The sequence below is a fragment of the Botryllus schlosseri genome, chromosome 10, assembly GCF_051294905.1.
Source record: "Botryllus schlosseri isolate E-star chromosome 10, Bs_hap1, whole genome shotgun sequence".
Taxonomy (NCBI): Eukaryota; Metazoa; Chordata; class Ascidiacea; order Stolidobranchia; family Styelidae; genus Botryllus; species Botryllus schlosseri.
The window spans coordinates 21,525,827-21,550,763 of NC_137245.1; the positions used below are offsets into that span (position 1 = coordinate 21,525,827).

Sequence of the window (24,937 nt, forward strand, 5' to 3'; positions counted from 1 at the left end):
AAATTGTTATAGAAAGTAATGCTGCAGACTAGTTATTCATATTACGCACTATCGTGAGGTACTTATGCAGTATGACAGTATGACAAAAAGCATTACTTACATAGCTGAAAAGTTCATACTTCCTGGTAAAAACAGTGTCACATGACTTCCCACCAAACAAACTGATGTTTGAATAAACATCATTCTACTCCGCTGCTTAATGAAAAATTAATATTTCATGTCCGTTCAAAGGACCGTGATGAGATAATGATGCATCAAGCGCGCACAAGGGGTCCGACATTATGTTGCCTCAAGTCCTCTCCTCGCTCGGGTCGTGTCTATCATGCAGGCGGATTAGCGATTGAATGATAGTAGCTGAAACTCATCACGCGCGTCAATGTCGGAGGCCTGGCCGCGTCCTTCGTACCGAGTTTCGAAAGAGAGCCGCCAGGCGAATGGCAATCAATTCAAAGAGGATCGCTGCGCTCAAACTGTCGGCGACACGTTTGCTAAAAGAACGCCGAAGTTTGGAAACTTATTGGAAGTTCCGGAAGGCCCCGGGCGTACTTCGCAATCCACTTCGGTCTCCACCGATGAAGGCATAGCGATGGACGACCCATCGCAACTGGCTGCTACGGAATCCTACGCGACTACAGAACCTTTGAGGGTTAATGAGGTAATGGTGAATGAGTGCCTACATGACAAAAAATAGCGTATAGCCGGAGTCGCGTTTTGTGTCTTGAAGTGTAGGTTCGCCTTGCGCCTAACCTAGCCATAAGACATCATAGTTGAAACGGGTGTTGTTGGTTTCAATATGAAAGTGACTATTAGCTCGGGGTAAAGTCCGGTAGCGATGCAGCAAGCTGAAAATGCGAAAATGCAATGTGGGAAGAGATAAAAACTTTATCTAATGAATTTCGACCGAGAAGATATGAAAAGCCATGTGACCGTGTTGGTCGAATTACTTCGCCGTAATAATGGCAATTGTATTTCGATGACACACTATAAGGAAGGTGGTGGTAGTGCGAGATGGATATGGATCGGTACGGCGAGTACGCGGCTCGTTGTCGGCCGATCTATTCGCTCGTGTTCAAAATAACGAGAGAGTCAATGTCTTGATGTCAGCGAGTGTCCTTATAGCGAGGCATTCAAATTATTCTCAAGACACGGACGGATTAAAAGTAACCGTCAACAAATAAAATTTGAATATATCAAAGTAGGTTCCCTCTCAGTATAATCCTATGGTTGTTTTCTTTTGATGCCGACGTTGTGATATGTTGGCAATGATATTCTACAGTGGTGTAGGATATATTGAAAATACTTCATCGGACACCTTAGGGAGGGCACGCAGTAAATTCTTTGGCAGACCCATGACGAGTGCTCTAAAATAGGGCTTTAACATAATAGCTAATGTACCAGTACGTATAACATTGAATACAGACATTTGCAGTTGGGTATTTTAATAACTATTGCGTAAATTTAACCGAGGATTTCTAATGGCCTTTTCTAAAAACCGTAATTACGGCTCTGAAGTCACACCTGGACAACCAGAAAACTCTATAGCTGTGTATAGCTGAGTATTAGACGGTTTATAAAGCGAAATACCTGTCATGTGATTCTAGTCTACATGCAATTTGTGAAATCTAACTGTGGTTTTGCTGAAAATACTGCACGAGTTCTGTATAGTGCGAAACGGGCCCAGCTTGGGGTATATACGTTTTCCATTCTCGATCTAATATGAAATGGATTGGCTTTTGTTGCATTTCATTTTAATTGAACTTAATTTAATTTCAAATTTTTTGCGAATTCACTAATTCTACTTCTAATCTATTAAAAAACGCGTATTCATAATTCTTATCTAATTTGAGAGTGTTGGAAATATTTTAGTTGATCACCTCTCTCTGAACTCATGTGTCTGCGACGTTTTTGACAACCGTTCCAGATATAAATAACACATGAAACCGTGGACCGCACGCACACACTTTTTCGTAATTGCAAGTCCCACCATCATGTTATAGTCATTGGTAACGATGATAGCGAGACTTATCAATACAATTCGACATTGGAATGACTATCGAAATCGCGAATACCGGAAGATAAATTTCGCCAAAAGCGCAAATTCTATTTTGTCACAATATTCGAATGTCGAAAATCAAAACCAATCGCATCTCGTTGATTGATCGGGTGGTCAATCAACCCGATTTTAGCGCGAAATATTTTTCCCAGCCCAGTCCGAATCCGGCCTGGTCGAACACGAAAAGCATGTCTCGACTTTCACCTCTGCTTCACGGAATTAGAGTCTTTTGCTTTGCGTTATTATCCTGGAAGTAAGCCTATGCTTAATTCGCACAAAAGTGAGCGGAACCAAGTGTCCCAATTAACCGAATTCGACTGTAAATGACGATGTGGTCACATTGTCCGCAGTCGTACAAAACACATTCAATCAGAAATCGTTATCAATGCTCTCCGTCCATTGTTATGCAGCAATGAATATTCAATCTAACCAACCAATCAATCAATCAGCGAACAGAATTAAAAGCCAGCGAGGTATTTTGAGAGCAGCCCCTGAATGTATGTACTTGTACATTGTACAAAGTCCATTGCACAACGATGATAATGTCTCAAGTGCTTAATGCACCACATAGAAGTGCCATGACTTCGTCAACTAAATCGCCTACTATTTTATTATTCGATTGAGTTCGTCCTAACATTTCTACGAGGTTGTGACTGACATCCGTATTTGTGAAGCCTATGAATTGGATCAACCTAGTCAAATGACCCCGAGAGAGTGAACGTAGTTTGTGTGTAGTGTGGGTGATTGGTATATCTCGTTCGTTGCCAACACGGGTGATTCGCAGAAACGTTTGGGAAGCACTGCTCTAGAGTCGCGAAATAATTACCGCGGCATTATGTGCCCATAACGAGGGTACATGCACTGCACAGGTTATTTCGACATATCATTTCGTCACCACCTCTGTCCATAACATTTACAACATACGTGACGTGCGTATTCGACTTTATGTTTGTTTGTGAAATAACTTTGAACCCCTTTTGCGGGTTGGGTACCTCCAATTAGTGGTTTGGGGTGCGGCTGTTACGGTCCTACGGTTGTATTACATCAGAAATAAGTCAAGTGGTTTAATTTGTGACAAAATGTGCGGAAGTTAGACGTTTGGTTTAATGGGAAGAAATTCATTACAAATCACCAACAAGTCTTATGTAATTGATTGCAACATTGCTAAATATATATATATGGCCTGCTGAATACTTTTACGAGATACAGTCGTAGGTAGGGTTGCATCTAAAACAAACCGTTTTTAAAAACATGTTTTAAACATTGTTTTAAACAAAGACCTTTAAAAAAATTGCGTTTTTTTTTCAAGTTGTAAAATTATGCCACAATTGTGTAAATACTTCCCAAAAACATGTTGAATGAGCCTACAGTACTTACCACCCGATTTAGCCGACGTACATCGATACGGGATGGTTGGAACCCTCAAAATAGTCGGTTAACAGTTATAGTACAAATATCTCGTCAAAGGAGCTATATTTACCGTACATTTTCAATTGTCAATGTCAAATCATTATAACGTCACCATTGAATATTCGTGACGCCATGGCTTAATAAAAACAAAATCAATAAAAAACATGTTTTAAATAAGGGCCTTGTTTTGAACACGTTTGTTTTAAATGCAACCCTAGCCCTAGGCAAATGGCAGGGACAATGGTAAAAGGCTTTTCAATCTTTGGCGTTCAACATTATTAATGTTCAAAATAGTCCAACAGCAGGTAATGGACGAATAGATATAAGGGTTTGTGTGTTAAATAACTACACGTTGACTTACCAATACAGTGCCTTTTATGACGTTGACTCACTTGATATCCGTGGGTAATTCCTATGGTGCGAATCTAATCCAGCCAAATTCTAGTGAAATGTAAGCAGCACTTTACTAATTGTAAACTGTGATCCGGAATTTCCGTACTCTCAAGTAACGCTACGTATAATCCTTCATGTAGAACTCCCAATATACCCTCTATGTTTATCGCGGATTCCCCAGAATCTTTAACCATCTTCGCACTTTCGTTTAAATTGGAGCGTACCGATGTATTAGTGAGCTTTGTGGTACTTTTTATATAATGTTGAACATTACAGCTATAGAATCAGATTTGATGTTCTTCTATGTTTAGCAGTAATGTATGTTATTCAGGCAGAGATTCGCTTCGATTGACACGGCGTTTATTTCTACAATATGAAATATCATGAAATATTCAGTCATTTAAATCAGCAGCCAGCGTCATTTTTTTATAATGACTATTAGTAATGCTATTGAGTGAAGCAAATCATAAAATCGCTGATCTTAATCAATATACTTTTTTGATTCGATCTCGATAGACAGGTTACGAATGCGGAGATGAATAGGTGCTTTCGGGAACGCGAACTCTTAGTTGTTATGGTTAGCATGCCGAAAACGAATCATCAATATCATCCATACGTTTGCAAAGGCGTTCATTCCTGTAATAGCATTAATAAGTACTGAAAAAGGTTTGGCAGCACACAACAGTATTTTCACACTCTAGTGACGTTTTTTATCAGCTATTTCTCTATGTTCGAAAAGCTCTTCTGTGTCTTGTCCTGTTGCCCCGGCGACACGTCTGGCAGAATTCTACAACGACTATATGTGGTCGAATAAACTTATTTCAAAACTCATTTATGATACGACCTTAATGCAACGACATAATCCAAGTAGGCTAATCGACAAATCCCGTGTGTCACTTATTTCATACGATAAGGATTGACCTAAATTCGGAGGTGATCGAAGTAGTCAAACAGGACCTAGTTTTGTATAAAAAAACTTGAAACAGTTATGTAGAAGTGTAAGTATTAGTCGAAAAACGCGAAAACTCGAGCTACTCTATTGAAAGCAGGCAAAATCGACTTGCCTACAATTCTTCTCGTGTTCACTGTTCATACGCTATTGATCATCGTATTACCCGTTTTTACGCGTTTTAGGACCAAGGATTTTGCGGGCTGCCCGATCTATTCTGCTCCCGGTGTTACTCCAGCCTTGACCAAAGTAGCGTGGGTAGTGTGTTCGCCGTTACGCGCCTCTCAGACAATCCACGACGGAGATTATATCGGATGCAATCGGAAGAAGTTACTCGCACCCAACCCTCATCTACCATATACCACTCGTCTACGCTGTCGCGTGGCGCTGAACAGAGGCATCACCGAAGAGTCAGATACGAACAGCGGGGACCTAGCATCAGCGACGCACAAGTGCCCTACCATCACGCGTCTTCTGAATTTGCTGCGTTGAAAACTTACAGACGCGGCAGAAGACTTCCCAAGACCCCTGTGGTGAGTAGACTGATAATGGTGTGTTATTCAGGTGCGTAGTCGTGAATGGAAACCGAACGATGCGTCGACCTCCTTGCAAATATCGGTTTCGGCGTACTCCGGCGAATATTTACCGGCATGTTCGCGATATTTGATCCGGTCAATTTATTATAAAATTTGTTATTATAAATTGTGAATGAAAAGATAAGAAGGACTCGGAACGACTTGCAGTTGTATTCAATCTAACTCCCGCCTTCGCCCTAGTACATGTACTGTACATTGTACATATGTACAGTTGTACACACATTGTACACTGAATTAAAAGTAACACAAGATAGACAAGCGATGAAGACGAAGGGACATGTTTCGGATCGTGGTCCGATAATCTTGAGGCCATTACAGAAGGTCACTACGGTCATCTTGCATTCCTTACTCAAGCACCGCATGTATTGTTGCTACTACAAAATGTGGATTCTATCTCGAGCTCCCAGATGGATACCGCTTACTGTGTTGCAATCAGCTGTCACTTGTTATTGTTCGACGGGCGGTCGTGCGTGCTAATTAATCATTGTTACGACAACGTCCCGACTTCAATTGCCTTATGAAACACGGTTGATTACTTCGTTGAGCTGATAGAAACTCGATGGCTTGTCACACCTTGTCACCCCATCGAAAATGGCCATTGGTCATCAGCATGACATCTCTAAAATATAAACCGATCGAAACTTGTGATTGCGCATTTTTCTTGCGCCTGAGAGAATGACATGATAGCCATTGATCGAGGATATCGAGGAGTGTATAATATCCCTTGCAGGAATTGAGCAAAAGATGTCCGTAATTGTGATAAGTTTCGACAAGACCTATAAAGATTATTAGGGTGCATCAGTGTCAGTATCAGTTTATAAATAATTTTATCATTTCAAAACACCACAAGACTGCGCTACAATGTAAAGATAGAAAGGTGTCGAAACGACTTGGAGAAGTTTTTAAAATCATACACCTACCTGGGCTTAGGCGATTTAAATAGTGCATAGTGCACATTGGATGGAAAGAAATATGGGATAACATAAAACGACTGCATGTCACATTGCATCACGTGGAGCTAATTTGCTGGTTATCCTAGCAATATAGTTTTATCGATATCTATCTATATGCGGATTGAATCCCAGGTTTGAATTTCATTTTGCTTGAGGCCATCCGACAGTTTTTACCAGAATTTCCAAGCATGCATATTTTGTATTATTTAAATTACCCTAATTGCCTTACTCTCTCTTCTACACCCGATGAAGGAACAGTGCTCCGAGATCTCGTGTAACTATTAGTAATTAATTACATGACTAGTGTAAAAAGGGCGCTGAACAATGTATGACAAGAGACAAGATTTCTCCCGAAGCGCTACAATTGCGCGTGACACCGATTACTGTTGTCGAAATACTCTCCAATTTAATCGATATCCGTGTGTTTCTCCAAATAAACGCGAGCCAAGATAAATCACATTAGCTGATCAATGCGAAGCATTGCCACCTTTTCGCTTGTGCCTCCCATTCTTGTAGCCCGTCAAATCTGGAACGTAGCTTGCGTCCGTCCGTGTAGTAGGAGCTCACACTGTAAAGTTCATACAGTTCTGCTTATAGAGATCAATAAATCAGAATTGAAATATAGCTACACTTCTATTGTATTTCAATTGATCTGAAGTCGGCTTTCCATTCCTCGTTATGGACTGGTAATTATTTGAAGAAATTGATTGATCCTTGATATATCCAGAAATTTAAGATATAGGATGACATTAGACGACCACCCAAATTTTATGCAACTATATTCAGTGTTCAATATTCACCCAACACCGCATTCATAATAGGCCTACGTGTAAACTGTAAAGTGTGTAATTTTCGTAAATGGATTTTCACAAACACCGTGCCGGCGGTTCCCAGTCGAGTAGGAATTCCCCTAGCCGGAAAATTCCAGGCTTTAGGGAAAGAATGTCGCAAAAATAGCTTTTACTAATCCGTATTAGTACACATTACATACATTGCGGATGCATGATTGTCCATTACAAATTCTAATGACTCTGAATTGACAATCCAATATTGTATGCTACAATTGTTATATTAGGCGCTAAAATCTTGAAGGAGCGGGTATCCATGTAGGCTACTTGTACGCTGTACAATAGTGTACAATAACATACGTTAGGGAGGGAAACTACTTTTTCAAATCCCTAATTCCAATCCTAAAAGTTCTCATCGGGCTTGGAAAATTCGCCCCAATAATGGGTCGGCATAGGAAGGTTTTATCCAACAAATAGTGGATTGAGGACCCGCGAATTCAAACTCCCTTCTTAGTTAGAGTTTATTAGGACCAATCAAGAGCAAACACATTTAACAGGCTATCGGTTTATCAGGCTTCATTAATTCTCGTGTTCGCTCTGCCTTTGCAATCAAGGATCCCAGTCTTGATGCACAAATCATATGATCAAAATCTCTGCCCTCAGTCAGTAAATATTGCATCACCAAAACCCATTACAAATCGGTTGCCTTTATTTTGTACAAGGATCACAATGAATTATCAGGACTCGCAACGCAATACCAGTCCAACACACTCCAGACGTACTTAAGTCCGAGCACACGTCATAAATCCTTCAGACTTCATGTCCGAGTGGGAACGCAGTCCAAATATACTCCGGACAATTAATGTCCGAGTACTAACACGCGTCAAACAGCATGATCGTTAGGTTTTATTATGATCATTATTTTTCATTATGATCATTAAGTTTCGTGATGATGCTTGTTTAAAATATAGACAGTCGACAAATCTACCAATTGTTTAAGTGAAATTTGATTCCTTATTGGCGCGCGTAACGCGTCAGCTTCTTGTCGATCAGGATTTTCAACAGGTTTGGTTGTTGAAATGACATTCGTCTCGTACCGCGGAAGACGTCCTGCGTTGACATACTCGATTTGGTTTTAAAAACAGTAGGGCTGGGAAAATCCAGTACCTAAGTGATTCGATTCTGAATCACGATTTATGCTTCGAATCAAGTCGAGTATTCGATTATCACTCATTATGATGTCATAACTGAATGTAATATGTCCTAGTTCAAATATGTACCTTTTATGCCACCACAAAGAATATTTTCACTAGGGCAAGTTTTTGTTGCACTAAAATCGAGAGAAAGTTGCACTTAATTTTAACAAATATTGCAGTAAAAAGTTGCATTTAAATATTTGTGTTAAATAGTTGGGGTATGAGATACTCGAAAGGTTCCGTTGTTCATGTTCTGTTTTACGGTAGTAGGCCTGTGGTTTGTTGACTGTCGGAACGTGAACAAGAGAAAATTGGGCACGGATATGCCGTGTGGAATACATGTATATTTGTAATATATTACTATACGTCTTCTTCGTCTTTGTTCTACTTAATATGGAGTCAGTGCATAGATTCTGGGAATCTACGAAGCTGTCGGAAGCTATAAAAAAAATTGCAAAAGTTGCAAAATCTTGCCCTAATAATCACTGTTATGAATCACATTAAAGCTACTTCGGTATATTTCCGATCATACCGATTTCATTGCACTTCGTGAGAACGTTAGGATGATCATGACTTCAGAAATATTTCATTTCCGGTTACGTTCGCAGCTTTGTACTATGTTTCGTATGATGCGATAGGCCAATCAAGGTATCAAGGCCTCCGCAGGAGAAAATAGGTATCGATTTTACAATGCTCGTTGATAAATTAACTTGCAGTGGCGAGGATCGTATATTCTCAGTATTGGAAAAAATCTTCTTTTAGCACTCGACTCGAATCAGTAAAATTAATACTCGGTTTGGATTCGAGTACTCGAAGTATTGTGCCCAGCCCTAAAAACAGCACCCATCTCTGTTGATGCTAATCTAGAATTGTCGACATTCACGCGAATGTTTGATGAATATGCAATGTGCGGATGCAATTAATCACCGTTTTAGAAGTTACAATCTCTTACGATTTCATGTTCTATTTTTCGATAGTAGGCCTGTAGTTTGTTGGCTGTCGGAACGTAAACAAAAGAAAATTGAGCACGGAGATGCCCTGTGAAATACATGTATATTTTTAATATATTACTAACGTCTTCTTCGTCTTTGTTCTACTTAATATGGAGTCAGCGAGTTCCAAAACTGGCCTAGGGAGGCATGGAGTAACAAATGAAACACATGTCCAATGTCCAGTCTATATACGGTTATGCAAAATCGATCTGTATTCAATATTATACGGCGGATAAGATCAGTATCTTCAACTTCAGCAGAGGTGGTCAATAACGAATTTCTTCACCTTTTTTTATAGTACTCAAGTAGATTTTCATACTTTCTCAACCTAAATGGCTATGATTTAGAGCATTGGTTCTTACACTTTTTACACCTCGACCCAACTCTTGAGTTATATCGGCATCTTGCGACCCAAGCCACACATATCGAAATAATGCATTTTTAATGTTAGAATGCTACGTTAATACATGCATATGAGATAGGTACATACACGCGATTTCAAATGGAGGTGCTTTATTTCCTTGCGCACCGCATTTGTACTGATTACAAATGATTACAACGACGTTACTATTCGCTACATATCGACGAGTGGACATATCAATATCCACTAGCCAACCATGCATGCAGGGACTGTCATTTTAGGCCGACGTTTTAGCACCGCCAATATTTGGCACGGCGGTTTGCCTGGCCGCATGTTGGTCATAACTTTATGTGTTCAAGTGACCGTTGCTTCCTAACAGTCTCTGGCAATGTTAAGCAGTACTAGGAATATGCCGTTCTTTCCCTATTGCGAATACAGTTGAACCGCGTTTCTGCGTGTTTCGTTTATTGGCTATATAGTACCCAACGCAGCGGCTTTGGATATATGTTAAACAAATCCACTTTGTTGCAAGAAATTAGGCAAATATTACATACATATTAAAAAATTTCTCTTGTGCGGTCGAGACCCGATTTTTTACCCTTCGCGACGCAAAAATACTTCAAAAACCCTTGATTTAAAGACATACTTCCAGTTTCATACACAGGCCCGAAAAACCCCTGCTTCTACAAAAATCATAAATCCGATCATATCCCGGCTAATATCTTCAAAATCGTTGTTTTTTCAAATTTAACTCCCAAACCTGTAAGTGTCGATTATCCTTCTGCATTATAGTTTCCGCACGATTACATATTCTATCACAGATAACTTGGTCTATGGGTGTTGCCGAGTAGCGCTACAATGTCTATGGGCACATGGTTCGATGTGATATTTCCTTTAAATAAATTCGCTCATTTCAGTCTGGTCTTGTCCAAAACAATGGAGATGCTCGTGAACTAGGATTCGAAGATTTTCGTCGGATTATAGCTAGGATATTTTTGAAGCAGCAGAATTTTGATTTTGATTTTGAGCGATTGAGTGTAAACTTACTAATATTTCCACATTTTCATGCGACTTCCATTAAATTCGGGTTTGAACATGACACGAAAGAACACCTGGATTCATGATGTGAATTTGACAATAGTTAATCCGCCCCTTTCTGCACAGCAACGCCCGCTACGCCGCAGAGAATATGGCAAACAAGTTTAAGTGACTCCTGAAAAATTCAGCACCGCTCTCGTGAACTCTGTCGTGCAATAAATTACACGTGTCTGCCATAAACGCGCGCCTGGCCGTTTCCCCCGGTTTAACACGCCGTAAACGAATAAAAGAACTTTTGCTAAATTATTGAACATCTTCTATTTTCGACGGCTGACGAGCGGCGTTCCCGTGCGAGGGGAAGTGAATCATCGTCCGGACACGAAATTAAACGCGCGTGCCACTTTATCACGCTTGTGTCGTTTCGGAATATGAGTGATTGACCGATTCCGATTTATCGCGGAGATAACGCGCGCGACACAAGTATAGACTTGTAATGAATATTATAGTAACGAGCAAATTTCTTGCTCACATGAACGACTGCGTGTTCCAATTCTCATTATCCCAGCGGTCCCAAGTTGGTTGAGGACGTTGCTGCTGTTTCTGGTATTCATGGTGTTTGTCGACTACTATGGTAATCTACACCAGGCCGATATTCCTTATTTTTGATTCAGCAGCTGCCGACTTGTAGCACGGCCAACTTCTAAGCTTTTTTAAGACACTCTGCGCACGCGGATGAGATGGCGAGGGGAAGCCTAGATAAAACTCCAACACTTATAGGTAGGACCCACGACCTTTCCTTTCCTAATTCAAGCGAAAGTAGACAATTGTCGGTCTACAAAGTACACAAATAAGTAGGCCTACTTCCAAAAAGCAGATTTGCTGGTCGACGGGTTGAATACTTTTATCGGAGGTCGCTATTTTCGAAATGGCAAACGGTATCTTCGAACGATAAATAGGTGTTATCATCTAAAATATATTCAGCTATCGTGATACAGAGGCTGTTTCGCTGTTTCATTCATAAAAAAAAATTTCTCCAAAAACTACTGTTCGAGTAGAAGTACAAGTAGTAAAAATAGAGCCATTTGAGCAAGTAGTCCAAGTTAGAAAAACCTACTTTTCAAAAAGTAGAAGTACTTCGTTAATTACCACCTCTGGTTGCAACACGGTAGTCGTACAGATCTGGCCTTCTGTAATGGCATCCTGACCTCTTATCCACAGTGATTCACATGCTCATAATGCCCATGCCCATGTCTTATTATTTGGGCAGGACACAAGGAGTCGATTCGAGTGGGAAGTCGTGATAAACCCACGCACAAAGTCCTATGCAGCCTTCCACTTCCAATTCGCCGCAAAGTCGTCGAATTTAAATATACTAGAAACACCTTGTGGTTGGCATTTTGTCGCCCAGCTAGATCAAGTGGTGGTGCTACTTAACCTGAGGGCGTAACCATGTTACAGGCGAACCGCGAGTGTAGGCCTACTTGAAATTGACAGTAAGATACCAAGATTCACTTTACGCATGAATGTAGCGCAACAGCTCGCAGCCACGCTAATCTTGCAGCACTGTCAATTTCCCCATATCCAAAAAAAGCTGCGATTTCTTTATTGTATTTTGCTAATTATACAGCGTCTATCTGAGGTCAGAGTCAATAAAAAAAACCTGTGTTCATTTAGAGTGGTTGTTTTTGTTATTGCTAAAAATACATTAGTCTTGAAAATTGAAATATCATTGGTAGGGTCATGCCGTCAATAACATATATGAGTCCGCACCGTAACCTGTAACATTCTGGATATGTACGTGGAAAACAAGAATATACTAAGCCCCAATATTCGCTAAGCGTTCTTGAAGATATTAGATATTGCATATCATATACTACAGAGATATCAGAATATATGCGAGTCTCAGTGACCAGCCGTGTTGCAAGCTGCATGAGGATTGTCATACTTATAGCACACGAAAATAGGACATTTCTTGACACCGCCAAACCTAGTTACGTTTCATTAAGTTGTATATTTCCTTGGCAGTTGCAAAATCAGACAAAAAATAACACGTAGGCCTATTTGTCGGATTCAATATGAACAGGCCTATTTTGCGATTCCCTGTTCATGTTTCACGTCAACAGCCATTTTTTGAAAATATATACCTCGTCTAGCTCAAAGTTTTGTCGAAAGTAACTAACCCTCAGCGAAAAAAAGAGTATTTTTCCTCATTTTTGAGTGTATTCCGTGAATATTCATATGCTTTTATTGTTTAAAACTAAAACTCTCTCTGTGTCTCTCTCTCAGGATGGCGACATTGCGCGTCAGTCAGTCATCGCCAAGAAGAACACAGTGGATGCAGAAGATCCCTATCAACACGCTATTAAGGATAACACGAAACCGCCGTTACAAAGGCAATGCAAGCAGTACCGCGACTCTTTTGAGGAGAGAGTTTCCCTGTCATCCATTCCTGCAAAATCACCAAACGAGTACAAACCCAACTCCACGGAATGTACCGGTTACGGCAACGACGCGACGTGTGGTGAGGGCGCTGAAAACGAATCCAAAACTGCTTTACGCTCCGGTAAGAGCGGCAAAGGTTTGGCTGGTAACGCAGTCAGCCTTCGCGCCAAAAGTATGGACTGCAATTCTGGAGATACCGAAATTAGCCGTGCCAATGAGCGTTCGAAGTTATTCAATCGTTCCGCGACCGTGGACGACTCGGCGAAGAGAATAGCTGAGAACCCGACTTCATCTTGCAATAGTTCGCAGCAGACCTGCAACAGCAACATGCCTTTGGTAACGAAAGGTAATTGATATTCCTTGTTACTATGTTTCGCGGTTCTGTCAACTTCAGGTATAATGGTGCGTTTACGGATTGTTTTAACGGAAAACGATAAGGTAACGCCGAGGAAGGGATATTGTCACATATTGTAGAATTGGTCAAAGTAGTCAGCTTTACTTCTCGAGTATATGCAAAAGTAACCCCGTAATATCTACTCAGTTACAAGTAAGAGTTATGATTTCAATGACGTGTCAAAAATCCTTCAAGTGGAATAAGAAAATGTACGGTCTGAGAAGTAGGCCTACTCGAGTAGAAGTAGAATCTGTCGATTGGCCACATACTTTTAGGAGCTGATCGGAGGTGGCTAATCTTGGATGTTTTTCGCGATTGCGTAAAGCAGACCTGGGCAAAGTGCGACCCGCGGAGCTATCCTAAGCGGCCCGCGTGTCCGTTGCTTGGAATTAAAAACATAAAGCCTACTTTTCAATATTGCTGCGTGGAATAAAACCATGCTGTATAAACTGAACCGGAACGGAAATTGGTATACTTTGAAGCCTGATCATCAATATGCCGCGTAATTACGCGGCCTACGTCCCTCACAGCTTCGCATGCGTAATCCAGATTCAAAATAAAGCCGATGTAGCAAAGTAGCCTATGTCGTAAAAATTTAAGTCACAAGAAGTCACTCTTACCGTATAGTTTAGTTCAAACCTTCTTTGTTGCCATTGCCACATTACGCGGGACACGGTCTGTGCTTCAAATTGTTTCGTGATAGGCTATATTTCCAAATTTCGTAAAACAAGTCAGTTATTGCTCGTTTTACTATGATTCGGATCATCCATAAAAGATGAACAGGCATGTCAAAAAGAGAAAACCAAAAGCTGAGCTTTAAAGACGGTATGTAGCACTAAACACAGGGCCGTAACTGCCGCTCCCCAAACCCGTCCAAAGGAGGGGGCTCCAAATTATTTCGTAAATTAATGTAAATTATAGAGTATTTTTCAGATATTTATAAAACTTTTATTCAAATTTTCTTCGCGCTTCGTACGATTTATCCTGTCGGTCGTGGTATTAATACTTCCCCGAAAAAACGCTTAATTTATAGAGATCAGCATTTGAGCGTCAACCGTTGCCGCGTCACGACACACCAAGACGTTGAAAATGACGTTTCGGCCAACATGCGACTCTGCGAAGTGTGCTGCCAAAAAGCTCGAGGTGACGGAACCTTGACCAAAATTACCGCTTCATATTGGCCAAAACCGATAAATAGATATGTCGATTTCACCAAGCCGCAACTGTTCGGAAGACAGCGATCAAGACAATAAGATTTGCAGTATCCTAAATACCTTTTTAATGTCCTAATATAAAAAGTGGATTAATGAATAATCCAAAATGTATCATGTTTAACATTGTTTCAAATTATGACGGAAAATAAATAATTATTGTTTTTTGTAAATTAACCGTCATCTTATCATTATCTAATATCAACGCGTCCACCGAGCAGCATTTATTAACAGTGTAATTCACTGCATTCAATTTAAAAACAAAATTATTACGCTGGAGAATATGGCCAGACACTTTAACTCGGTCCGTCAATGTATTTTCTGTCACTCATTTGGCCCACCCCTGTCGCAAAGTGACTAATGGAGACTGCAAATAGGAGCATTTTTTAGAATAATTCAGTTATCGTGGTATTGGGGCTATTTCGCCTGGTTTCCATTACAATATCACTCAAAACAGTGATGCAAACATATCCAAAAGCTACTTTAAAGAGCTTCTTGGAGGTACAGAACTTCAATAAATATACAATTGAATAGTATATTTATATTCATATTGAAATGAACCCGAATATAGTTTCGGCTGACACTCGTCAGGGGTAATCGTCAGCAACTAGTAGACAATTGGAAAGAACATTGTATATCAACAATCGTATCACGAAATATGACGTCACCGGCATGAAATGAGATCTCATGTAAGAAAGCGTTCAATGTGCTTTGTAGTTTTCATACTACAAAGTGTAAAAAGTAGATAGCTTTGTCGAAAAAGCTGCTACGTAGCAGTGGAAATACTCTAAAACAGGGGTGTCAAACATACGGCCCGCGAGCTGCATCCGGCGCGCCAGATGATTTCATCCGGCCCGCGAAGCAATTATGAGTATATTGAAAAATTCTTATACTCTCCATCACATTTGTAAAAATGTTGAGATTTTTTTACAGGAAATACTTCCAAGTTCATAGACCCCATTATAACTACTCGACTACGGCGCTGTGGTTTCACTCTAGTTATTGCTAGTAACGAATAGGTGAAATTGACATCCAATTTTAGAAGGCAAAAAATGCGCATAAATTCAGAGTTTTTTGCAAATATTGACCAAAAAGTAGTAATTCACTGAAGCGAAAACGCCAATGCGGAACCGTTACAGCAGTTTATATGGAAAATATGTTATTTCCACAAATATATAATTGAAATACATATGGTCGGACTGCTGTGTCACTTTCGACCCAATAAAGCCCCAGACATGAGAGTAACCGGACTCGCGATTTAATAAAATAAACCAAATCGAATTAAATATCTTGCATTTTTCACTACTCTTATTCAGGGTGTACGCCAGATTACGACTTGCGACTAGGGCTGGGCAAAATCGAGTACTTGAGTGATTCGATTCTGAATCACGTAATATGCTTCGAGTCGAGTCGAGTAATCGAGTATCACCCATAATGACGTCATAACAGAATGTAATACGTCAAAGTCCAAATATGTATCGTTAATGCCACCACAAAGAATATAATGCCTGTTATCCATCTCATAACTGATACTTTGGTATTATTGTGACCATATTGATTTCATTCCACTTGGTGACAATGTTGTGGGATAATCATGACTCCGGAAATGTGCTACGTCAAGTAACCTCGTAGCTTTGTACTATATGTTTTGTATGCTACGATACCACCAAACAAGGTTTCAAGGCTTCAACAGTGAAAATTAGTATCGAAACTATAATTCTCGTGGACAAATTAACCTTCAGTGGCGAGAAGCGCATAATTCCAGTACTCGAAAAAATCGTCTTTTACTACTCGACTCGAGTCATTAAAATTATTACTCGATTCAGATTCGAGTACTCGAATCATTGTGCCCAGCCCTACTTGCGACTTGTGTTGCGACTTGCTACTTTAAAAACCCCGCGATCCGTGTATTATCTATCTATGCTTTCAAGGTATTCAGTTGAAAAGCAAGAGCACGAGGTAACATGTTGGAATCAGTTGACTGGTCCGGCCCACGAGCGATTTGAAGGCTCTAATCTGACCCGCGACGCAATTTGAGTTTGACAACCCTGCCACCCCTCTAAAACATAACCACTTGCTGCGTACATAATGGAAGAAGTATTTGAACCTGTGAATCGTTTTCAGGTGAAAGTAATCAGAACGTAACTCCAGCCGAACCGCCGGCTCCGCAGATATCTCTGGCCGAAAAGCTGCTGTCTACGGCGCCAACAGATCAACGCCGAGTAGAGGTGACGTGAAATATCTGGATGATTGCGACTTGTAAATCACGTGATTACATACTTCGTCTTACAATTATACCGACATTAACGAATCGCCTATATTCCTAGCACTGCATACCATCTGAATATATTATGCAAGGCGAACAACCGCCAGTTTTCAATTCAATAATATGTGCATATTATGCAAGGGAACTCTCCTGGCAGGTCGCATGCATTGTTTCATGATGAGATGATTGGTACATTGGTAATAATTCTAGGTATCTTATGCAAAGTAATATGTGCAGTTGTGCAGTGCACTTTGTATGACTGATAAATATCTCTACAGCTGTTCATCTATTGATTGATAAAAGTATCATTTGGCTATTTCCTAATTGTGACTTTATTGCTATCGAATTGAGGTAGGCTACAGCGATGTGGTGCTAATATCGCTCGTTACGTGTGTTACGACATATTATGATCAGAACTGCGATGCGGTGTGTCGAAATGATCTCGCGATCGGCCGAACAGTGCGGTAAATCGTTATCGAAGTAATCGGCACCCCTGTCGTAGATAATCACATGTTTCCGTACTACACGAAGTGCGGCGGTGCATGTCGATTATATTACTACGCATGCATTGTACTATAGCAGGTTACATGCAGACTTTTGGCAATGGTAACAGGCTACCAGAAATTAACAAACTCGTGTCCGTGACACATTTGGAACTAAGCCGTTACGACTCTATGGTTCGTTTAACGTAGTTTACTCGTCGGAACCTTGGATTTGAACGTTGAATAGCAAGCAGATGTGGTCGAAGTATTATATAGTCAGCGTTGATACTCTGGTGAAGTAGAAATGCCCCTGTAAATTTCTAATCAACTACAAGTTAAATCTACAAAATCCGAGAATATAGCCTACCTGAATTCAGCTGACAAGAACTCCAACGTGATGCAAACTTACGTCAAAACTACTTTTTACTTTTAAGAATCCAAATTGTAAAAAGTAAACGGTTTCGCCTAAAAACTGTTAGAGTAGGGTTACCATACGTCCTCTTTTAAGAGGATTTGTCCTATTTTTTGACTTTTTTGAAAGTGTCCTCGGAGGACGCCCTTTTGTCCTCTTTTTTGAGATTTTGTCCTCTTTTTTGAAAATTTAGGCCATATTTAGAGAAAAATGCGAGTGATATGCCATAAATTAGCACAGCAGTGACGCTCAAACGGTATTTTGAGCTCTGAGCGAAAAGATGACCTTTTTTTTAGTCAACCGATCACAAAGTGGGAGAAAGTTCACCGAATTTTGAGATATTTCTTCTCCGGTTTTGCAAGTCTCAAATTTCTTAAAATGTGTCCTCTTTTTAGATTTCCAAAATATGGTAAGCCTATGTTAGAGTAAAAGTCGAAGTAGTCAAAAACATTGATTAAGTCATGCAGATATGAATAACCGGCTTGAGTATTCCGAGAAAACAGACGTAATTTGTAACTAACGACATAGGGCTATTCCTATATACATCAACCAACTCGTATTGCAGGGCATCGTTCGAGATGTATTATTCGAAATGGGCGAGGAGAGAATACTGCAGTACAAAGACGCATTTGCCAAATTCGACAAGGTAATAACGGCTATATCACCCCACGCTTTTTGAACGGTTACGCCAATTTCGCGTTTACCCGACAGGACTCCAGTGGCATAATCAGTTCGAAGCAGTTACGTAGATTGATGCGAACTCTTGGCCACAACCCCGGTGACGATGAGCTTCGCGAACTGGTCAATCAAGTCGACATGGACGAAAACGGAAAGATAGACTTCAACGAATTCATCATTCTGATTGGGCAGTAAGTGGAAGGCCGCATTTTGATGGGGATTGCAGGCGCAGGCTCAGCGAGAAACAAGAGCTAAAATAAACCGGCCCGTTTATTGTCGTATGTGAGCTTAGCAAGGCTCTGCAAGGTTTGTATGATCGGAGGTTGTTGTCGAGTCATCACACGACCGGTTATAAAAGCGATCTCTGAATTAAACAAGACACTGCGAAGGAAACCACAATATTGAAGGCGCGGGCTCGTCCGGGATTTGAACCCGGGACCTCTCGCACCCGAAGCGAGAATCATACCCCTAGACCAACGAGCCGGTGTGGGAACGACACAGTGGCGGCTTAAATGTGTCCAACTACCAAATGTTTTTCAAGAAATCGGTCATAACCCGAAATAGGTGCGCTATTCAAAACGAGGGCTCGCCCTGGTTTTGCACCAGGGACCTCCCTCACCCTAATCGAGTATTTTAGGTCTCCATCGACGTGACCAACGATCCGGCGAGACGCGGGGAAATTCTAGTAATCTGCGAAATTTGTTTGGAAAATGAATATTTCGCGCGTTACTTAAAAGTGGGCTCGTCCGGGATTTGGATCGTGTTGCAAACCGAGGGCTCGTCCGGGATTTGAACCCGGGACCTCTCGCACCCTAAGCGAGAATCATACCCCTAGACCAACGAGCCGACGAAGTTACCGTCGGCAGTAGCAACGAGCAGAGGCTCAGGCCTCAGCTCACTAACATTTGCCATCACGAAAATTATATTTGCAACTTGCGCTCGTCCGAGACTTGAACCTTGGACTCTCGCACACGAACGAGTACCATACCCTTAGACCGGTGTGGAATTTAGGTGTTGCTGGTGGGGAACAGGCGTCCTTGCAAAATAAATACATACAGTATACAGGTCTACATATGTACGAAATCATAGCGTTACGATTTTGGTTACCACTTCTCCGCCTTGGACTGCACGCGTCTCTAATTTTATGACGTGCTGTTCACAAAAACTCATTTTGAATTCTGGATAACCAATAAATAATAATTGGTGTCACAAACACGTTTAGCGCGAGCAGCATTACGTGCAGTAAAGCTTCGCAAAATTTTACGGGATACCGACACACAATAAGTTTTATATGTAGTAAAGGAAGATTCTTTATGTTTACGGGAATATTGCGAAAATTAGGATCGTGTTGCAAACCGAGGGCTCGTCCGGGATTTGAACCCGGGACCTCTCGCACCCGAAGCGAGAATCATACCCCTAGACCAACGAGCCGACGCGGGACGTGCCGGCAGTGAAATTAATTCACCTCAGTACTGTACCCCTAGACCAGTGGTTTTCAACCTGGGGGACACGGCTCGTGACACATGTTCGTTTGGTATTTTCTGGGGATGGTGCAGATTTTTTTTTCGTAGTCACCTTCCCAAATAGACCGTATACGCGTAGGTAGTATTCCGATTGACTCAAATACAATGGCCATTCCATGGTTTCCTTTTTTATCCGGATTGTAATTGTTTTGTGTCATTTTCTTGAATACGGAAAATGACTCTACTTTAGTCAATGTGTGTATTAACTAGACTTATACTCAAGCACGAGACGGCCAACATATATATAAACACTTCTTTGTAATTTCAAAGGATAGTAAAGTTATTACCACATTATTGGTATTAAGAAGGGTTACATTTAAAACAAATCATTGTTTAAAACACTTTGTTCAAAAACATATTTTAAACAATGTTTTAAACATGAGCCTTTAAAAAAATTGTGTTGTTTAAGTTATGCCATAATTACCACCCGCGGTATAGCCGACGTATAGGCCTGCGATATGGGATGGTTGGAATCCTAAAAATAGTCGGTTCAACAGCTATAATGCGTAGATATTTCGTCAAAGGAGCTATATTTACCCTAGATTTTCAATTGTCAATGTCGATTAACTATGACGCCACAATTGGATATTGGTGACGTCATGGCTTAACAAAAACATGTTTTAAGCAAGGGCCTTGTTTTAACATGTTTGTTGTAAATACAACCCTAGTATTAAGTATATCATGGCAGGCCTACTGGTCTTTGAAAAACAGGGTCAGAAACTGTTAAGAGGGAGGAAAATTGTTATATGATGAATGTGGAAGATAACTTTTGGATTGCCAGAAATCCTACAGTCCTACGCAAAACATTTCTGAATCCATCTCCAGCGAAGCTGCAAATCGGGCGTTGCCATTCCATAGGCTTACCATATTTTGGAAATCTAAAAAGAGGACACTTTTTCAGAAATTTGCAATTTGCAAAACCGGAGAAGAATTGTCAAAAACCGATGAATTTTTCCCACTTTGTGATCGGTTGACTAAAAAAAAAGGTCATCTTTTCCGCTCAGAGCTCAAAATACCGTTTTTCTCTCCACATTGCCAGGTGGATGACTAAATAATAAAAAAAAGGTCATCTTTTCGCTTTGAACTAAAATCACCGCCGGAGCTTCACTTCTGTGCTAATTTGCGGCATATCACTCGCAATTTGCTCTAAATTTGACCAAAATTCTCAAAAAAGAGGACAAAATCTCAAAAAAGAGGACAAAAAGGCGTCCTCCGGGACACTTTCAAAATAGTCAAAAAAGAGGACAAATCCTCTTAAAAGAGGACGTATGGTAAGCCTACCATTCCATGCTTACATTCGATAGTACCAGTATCAGTTTATTGATATTATTATCATTTCAAAACACCACAAAACTGCGATACAATGAAAAGATAGGAAGGTGTCGAAACGACTTGCAGTAGTCTTTGATATCAGACATCCACCTTGGCATAGGCGAAGTAGAGAAGAGGCATTTACTGTAGAATGAAAGTAAAGCAGAGAATATAAAAGCGGCAAAATGAGGTAGCATGTGGCGGAAGGCGAGATCGCTATGGTAGGTCGTGGTCCGGTAATCCTGAAGGCTGACTAGTATTCATTTAGAAGAAACTGCTTGTATTTCGACTCACCCAAGCAAAGCTGTAGAAAATTGGGTTGAACATGACTTGAACATTCAGTTCAGTTCATCTTATTATTGAAATTTCATCATTTCCAAACACCACAAAACTGCGATACAATGAAAAAATAGGAAAGTATCGAAACGATTTGGAGTATATATAGTCTTTGAGATCAGACACCCACCTGGTCCTAGGCGATGTAAAGAGGAGCCATGCACTATGAATGAAAACTAGTAGAAATTTATAGGAACACAATGAACTGGACTGGACCCTCTGTACCCCTAGTTGGATTTGACTCGGTGGTGAATTGAAAATGACTCGACTTGACTCGAGTCAAAACTATAGCAGTAAGATTGACTTGTGATTAGGAACCTTGTGATTGGTTACAGCCGTGCCTTTAGTTTACATATGATCATGCCTTCATACAGACTTGGACAACTAGATAATTCTAGTTGTCTAATTTCACTAAATTAGAGCGAAATGCCAGTAATCTAATTCTAATCTAATTTGGAAAAGCTGAAAATTTTCTAGTTGTCCAAGTCTGCCTTCGTTTGCGCTATATGCTGGATTTCATTATAAAAAGCCTATAGACCATTGTTGTGACGTGTCGTCTCTTTTTCAGCTCTGTCTCGAATTCAATCTCGCTTGAGCGATGCGCGTAACTAGAACTACCGAAGTACCAACTCTCCCCGGTGAAATAACAGTCCTTTCTTAGTCTGTCGAAATGCAAACAATTTCAACTGAATCAATACTAGTTAGCTCTCTAGTTTGCCGAACCACGACCTGGCATATCGATCTCGCCTTCCGACACGTGCCACTTTTTTGTCACCTGTCCTTTTAAAATATCTTCTTTTACTTTTCATTCGGTGTGCATCAGAGTTGGATCAATTACAATATTTTAATTAAATTACAATTACAATTACTCAATGCTAAAAATATCAAATTACAATTACAATTACTGTTAAACATGTAATAATTACAATAATAATTACAATTACAATTACTTTTAAACAGGTAATTGATTCAGTAAAGAGGTGTTCTTTGACAACCGTAGCGACGTAATTAGTAACAATCTCAAGCTATTCATGTTTGATTCCTGATATGTAGAATACCCTTTAATTTAAAAAAAAAACTCGGACATATTCGAACTATTCCTAATCATGAGTACTGAAAACTACAAGCACAGAAAAATGTTTCAAGCGACTGTTAAGAACCAAAGGTTTGAGCGACTAACAGCGAATAGGCTACGGGACAGTCAATGAAATGTAATCAAACGATTAGGCTACTCAGCGCTGAGTAATGGAATGTAATTGGTAAGGCGTCAGCGATAAGGATGATACCGATAAGGTGCGTAAAATTAAAATAAATGCAAAAGGAAAGAACCTCCTGATAACTAAGAATTACAACATTTTGGTTCGAATTTACATTTTCACTTGCTCGGAAACTGTTAGATTGCATTTGATGAACATTAGGGTGCGAAAAGTTTCTGGTCCCAGTAAATTTGGCCAAAATTGGAGGTAAGATTGAGATAACATCTCTACAAATGCGTGATCAAGTTTGATAAAGCTTTGGTTGGAAACTTGAATTTTTTTTGCTATTGTTGCAACAAGCCTCGGTACTGGTCAGAGATTTAAAAAAACTTTGACAGTGGTGTAGGAAATAGTTCAGCACAGGTTTTAGAAGAGTTTATTGCTGTTCATCCATTTTTGAAATATTAAGATTTTGTTTAGCCCACTGGTTCTCTAACTGTTTTAGACACGCCCCTCTTTATGACAGTGAATAGCCTATTTCGTGCCCCCTTTATCGTCATAGCACACAATGAAACCAGAAAGTTAGCAATCCTTACATATAGTTTGATGGCATGGTAGGTTATGACTGTTGATGAGAGAATTCTCCAATACGAAATTCAGACTATACATGCACCGAGCAATAACCATAAAACGGAGGTGAATCAGGCCAAGCACGGAAAAGATTTCAGTTCACTGGAGCGTCGCACCCCGTTCAGATGCTTTCACACCGCCCAAGGGGGCACGCCCCCAGTTTTAAAACCACTGTTTTAGCCTATATTGTAATTCACCAAATTTCTGTTGCCACTGAAGAAGGGGAAACAGTTTAGCGTGACTGAATTATAGTTACTGAATCTAGTTATAACGCAGCACGCATAGAACACTGATATAAATAGGCTAATTATTACATGTGGTGACTGTTCACTAGGGCCTTAAGGCCCCTCGTCGTCATCCTGGTTCGTACCGGATTTTCACTGGTGCGATGAATAAATGATTGATTAAATGATTATTTGATGTCGTGATTGTCAGGTTTCCATGAAAATGTAATTGAGATTGTAATTGAGCAAAATTTTGACCAAATTACAATTACACAAAATAGAAATGCTTCAGTTACAATTACATGAAAAAATGTAATTAATTACATTCAGCTCAATTACAAATTACAATTGATCCAACTCTGGTGTGCATCGTACATGCCTCCTTTTACATCGCCTAGGCCAGGTGGGTGTCTGATTTCGAAGACTATTCCAAGTCGTTTTGACACCTTCCTATCTTTCATTGAGTATCGTGGTTGTGCCGTTGTGGTGTATTGAAATGATGAAATTGTTGGCAATAAATTGAATGAAATTTCAGCTTCGACAAAGCCAACAACACCTCGGAAGATCTGAGCCATATATTCCGAGTGTACGACGAAGCAAACGGCGGCAATATAGACGTCGACGAACTGAGGTCGATATGCGCCGAATATCTCGCCGGGACAGTCGCTGCCGAAAACGTGAGTAGCAACGGGCGGGTCATACTCGGCGACACGCGTCTGTTGACGGTGCGTTTCAAAACAGATGGACGAGATGATTAACTTCATTGATCTGGATGGCGACGGGGAGATTAACCGAGAGGAACTGTGTCGTGTGTTGAGCAATCGATGGTGAAGATGACTCTCGTAGTCCAGTAGAGATCGCCATGCCTTCAAGAACGTAGCAGAAACTGTGCTTCTCGGCCGAGTAGTTCCACAGGGCCGTTATACATAGTTAATTCATTCCGATGAATAGGACTGAATCATTATTAATCACTGAGCTATATGGGATGGTAAATTATTATGGTTGCTGATTTTGCATTATTTCCGCTTAGGAATTGTGACTTTGTCTCTAATCGATATTCTGTGTTCTGGTAAAGAATCCTGGTGGGTAACAAAACATCAGGT

The 24,937-nt window shown here is 40.4% G+C and overlaps 1 protein-coding gene and 3 non-coding genes across 4 annotated transcripts; 1 reads left to right on the forward strand and 3 right to left on the reverse strand.

The window, feature by feature from the left end:
* The first annotated feature begins 124 nt into the window (after nt 1-124).
* On the forward strand, nt 125-24,889 carry LOC145448955 (uncharacterized). The gene is made up of 8 exons (XM_080327415.1): nt 125-655; nt 4,991-5,338; nt 13,016-13,517; nt 16,901-17,004; nt 18,502-18,582; nt 18,648-18,805; nt 24,370-24,511; nt 24,576-24,889. Exons 1-8 carry the CDS (start codon nt 377-379, stop codon nt 24,663-24,665), a joined length of 1,704 nt encoding a protein of 567 aa, XP_080183541.1. The 5' UTR covers nt 125-376; the 3' UTR covers nt 24,666-24,889.
* Nucleotides 19,026-19,097, reverse strand: Trnap-cgg (transfer RNA proline (anticodon CGG)). The gene has a single exon. It is a non-coding gene; the product is annotated as a tRNA-Pro (tRNA).
* On the reverse strand, nt 19,389-19,460 carry Trnap-agg (transfer RNA proline (anticodon AGG)). The gene has a single exon. It is a non-coding gene; the product is annotated as a tRNA-Pro (tRNA).
* Trnap-cgg (transfer RNA proline (anticodon CGG)) lies at nt 19,974-20,045 on the reverse strand. The gene has a single exon. It is a non-coding gene; the product is annotated as a tRNA-Pro (tRNA).
* Nucleotides 24,890-24,937: the final 48 nt, after the last annotated feature.

What these genes read in the sequence shown, in the direction of transcription:
- LOC145448955 (XM_080327415.1), top strand. Translation starts at nt 377, where the DNA reads ATGTCGGAGGCCTGGCCGCGTCCTTCGTACCGAGTTTCGAAAGAGAGC. An exon ending in CAGATCAACGCCGAGTAGAG is followed by an intron (nt 17,005 to 18,501) that starts GTGACGTGAAAT and finishes CTCGTATTGCAG; the next exon opens with GGCATCGTTCGAGATGTATT. An exon ending in GGACAGTCGCTGCCGAAAAC is followed by an intron (nt 24,512 to 24,575) that starts GTGAGTAGCAAC and finishes GTTTCAAAACAG; the next exon opens with ATGGACGAGATGATTAACTT.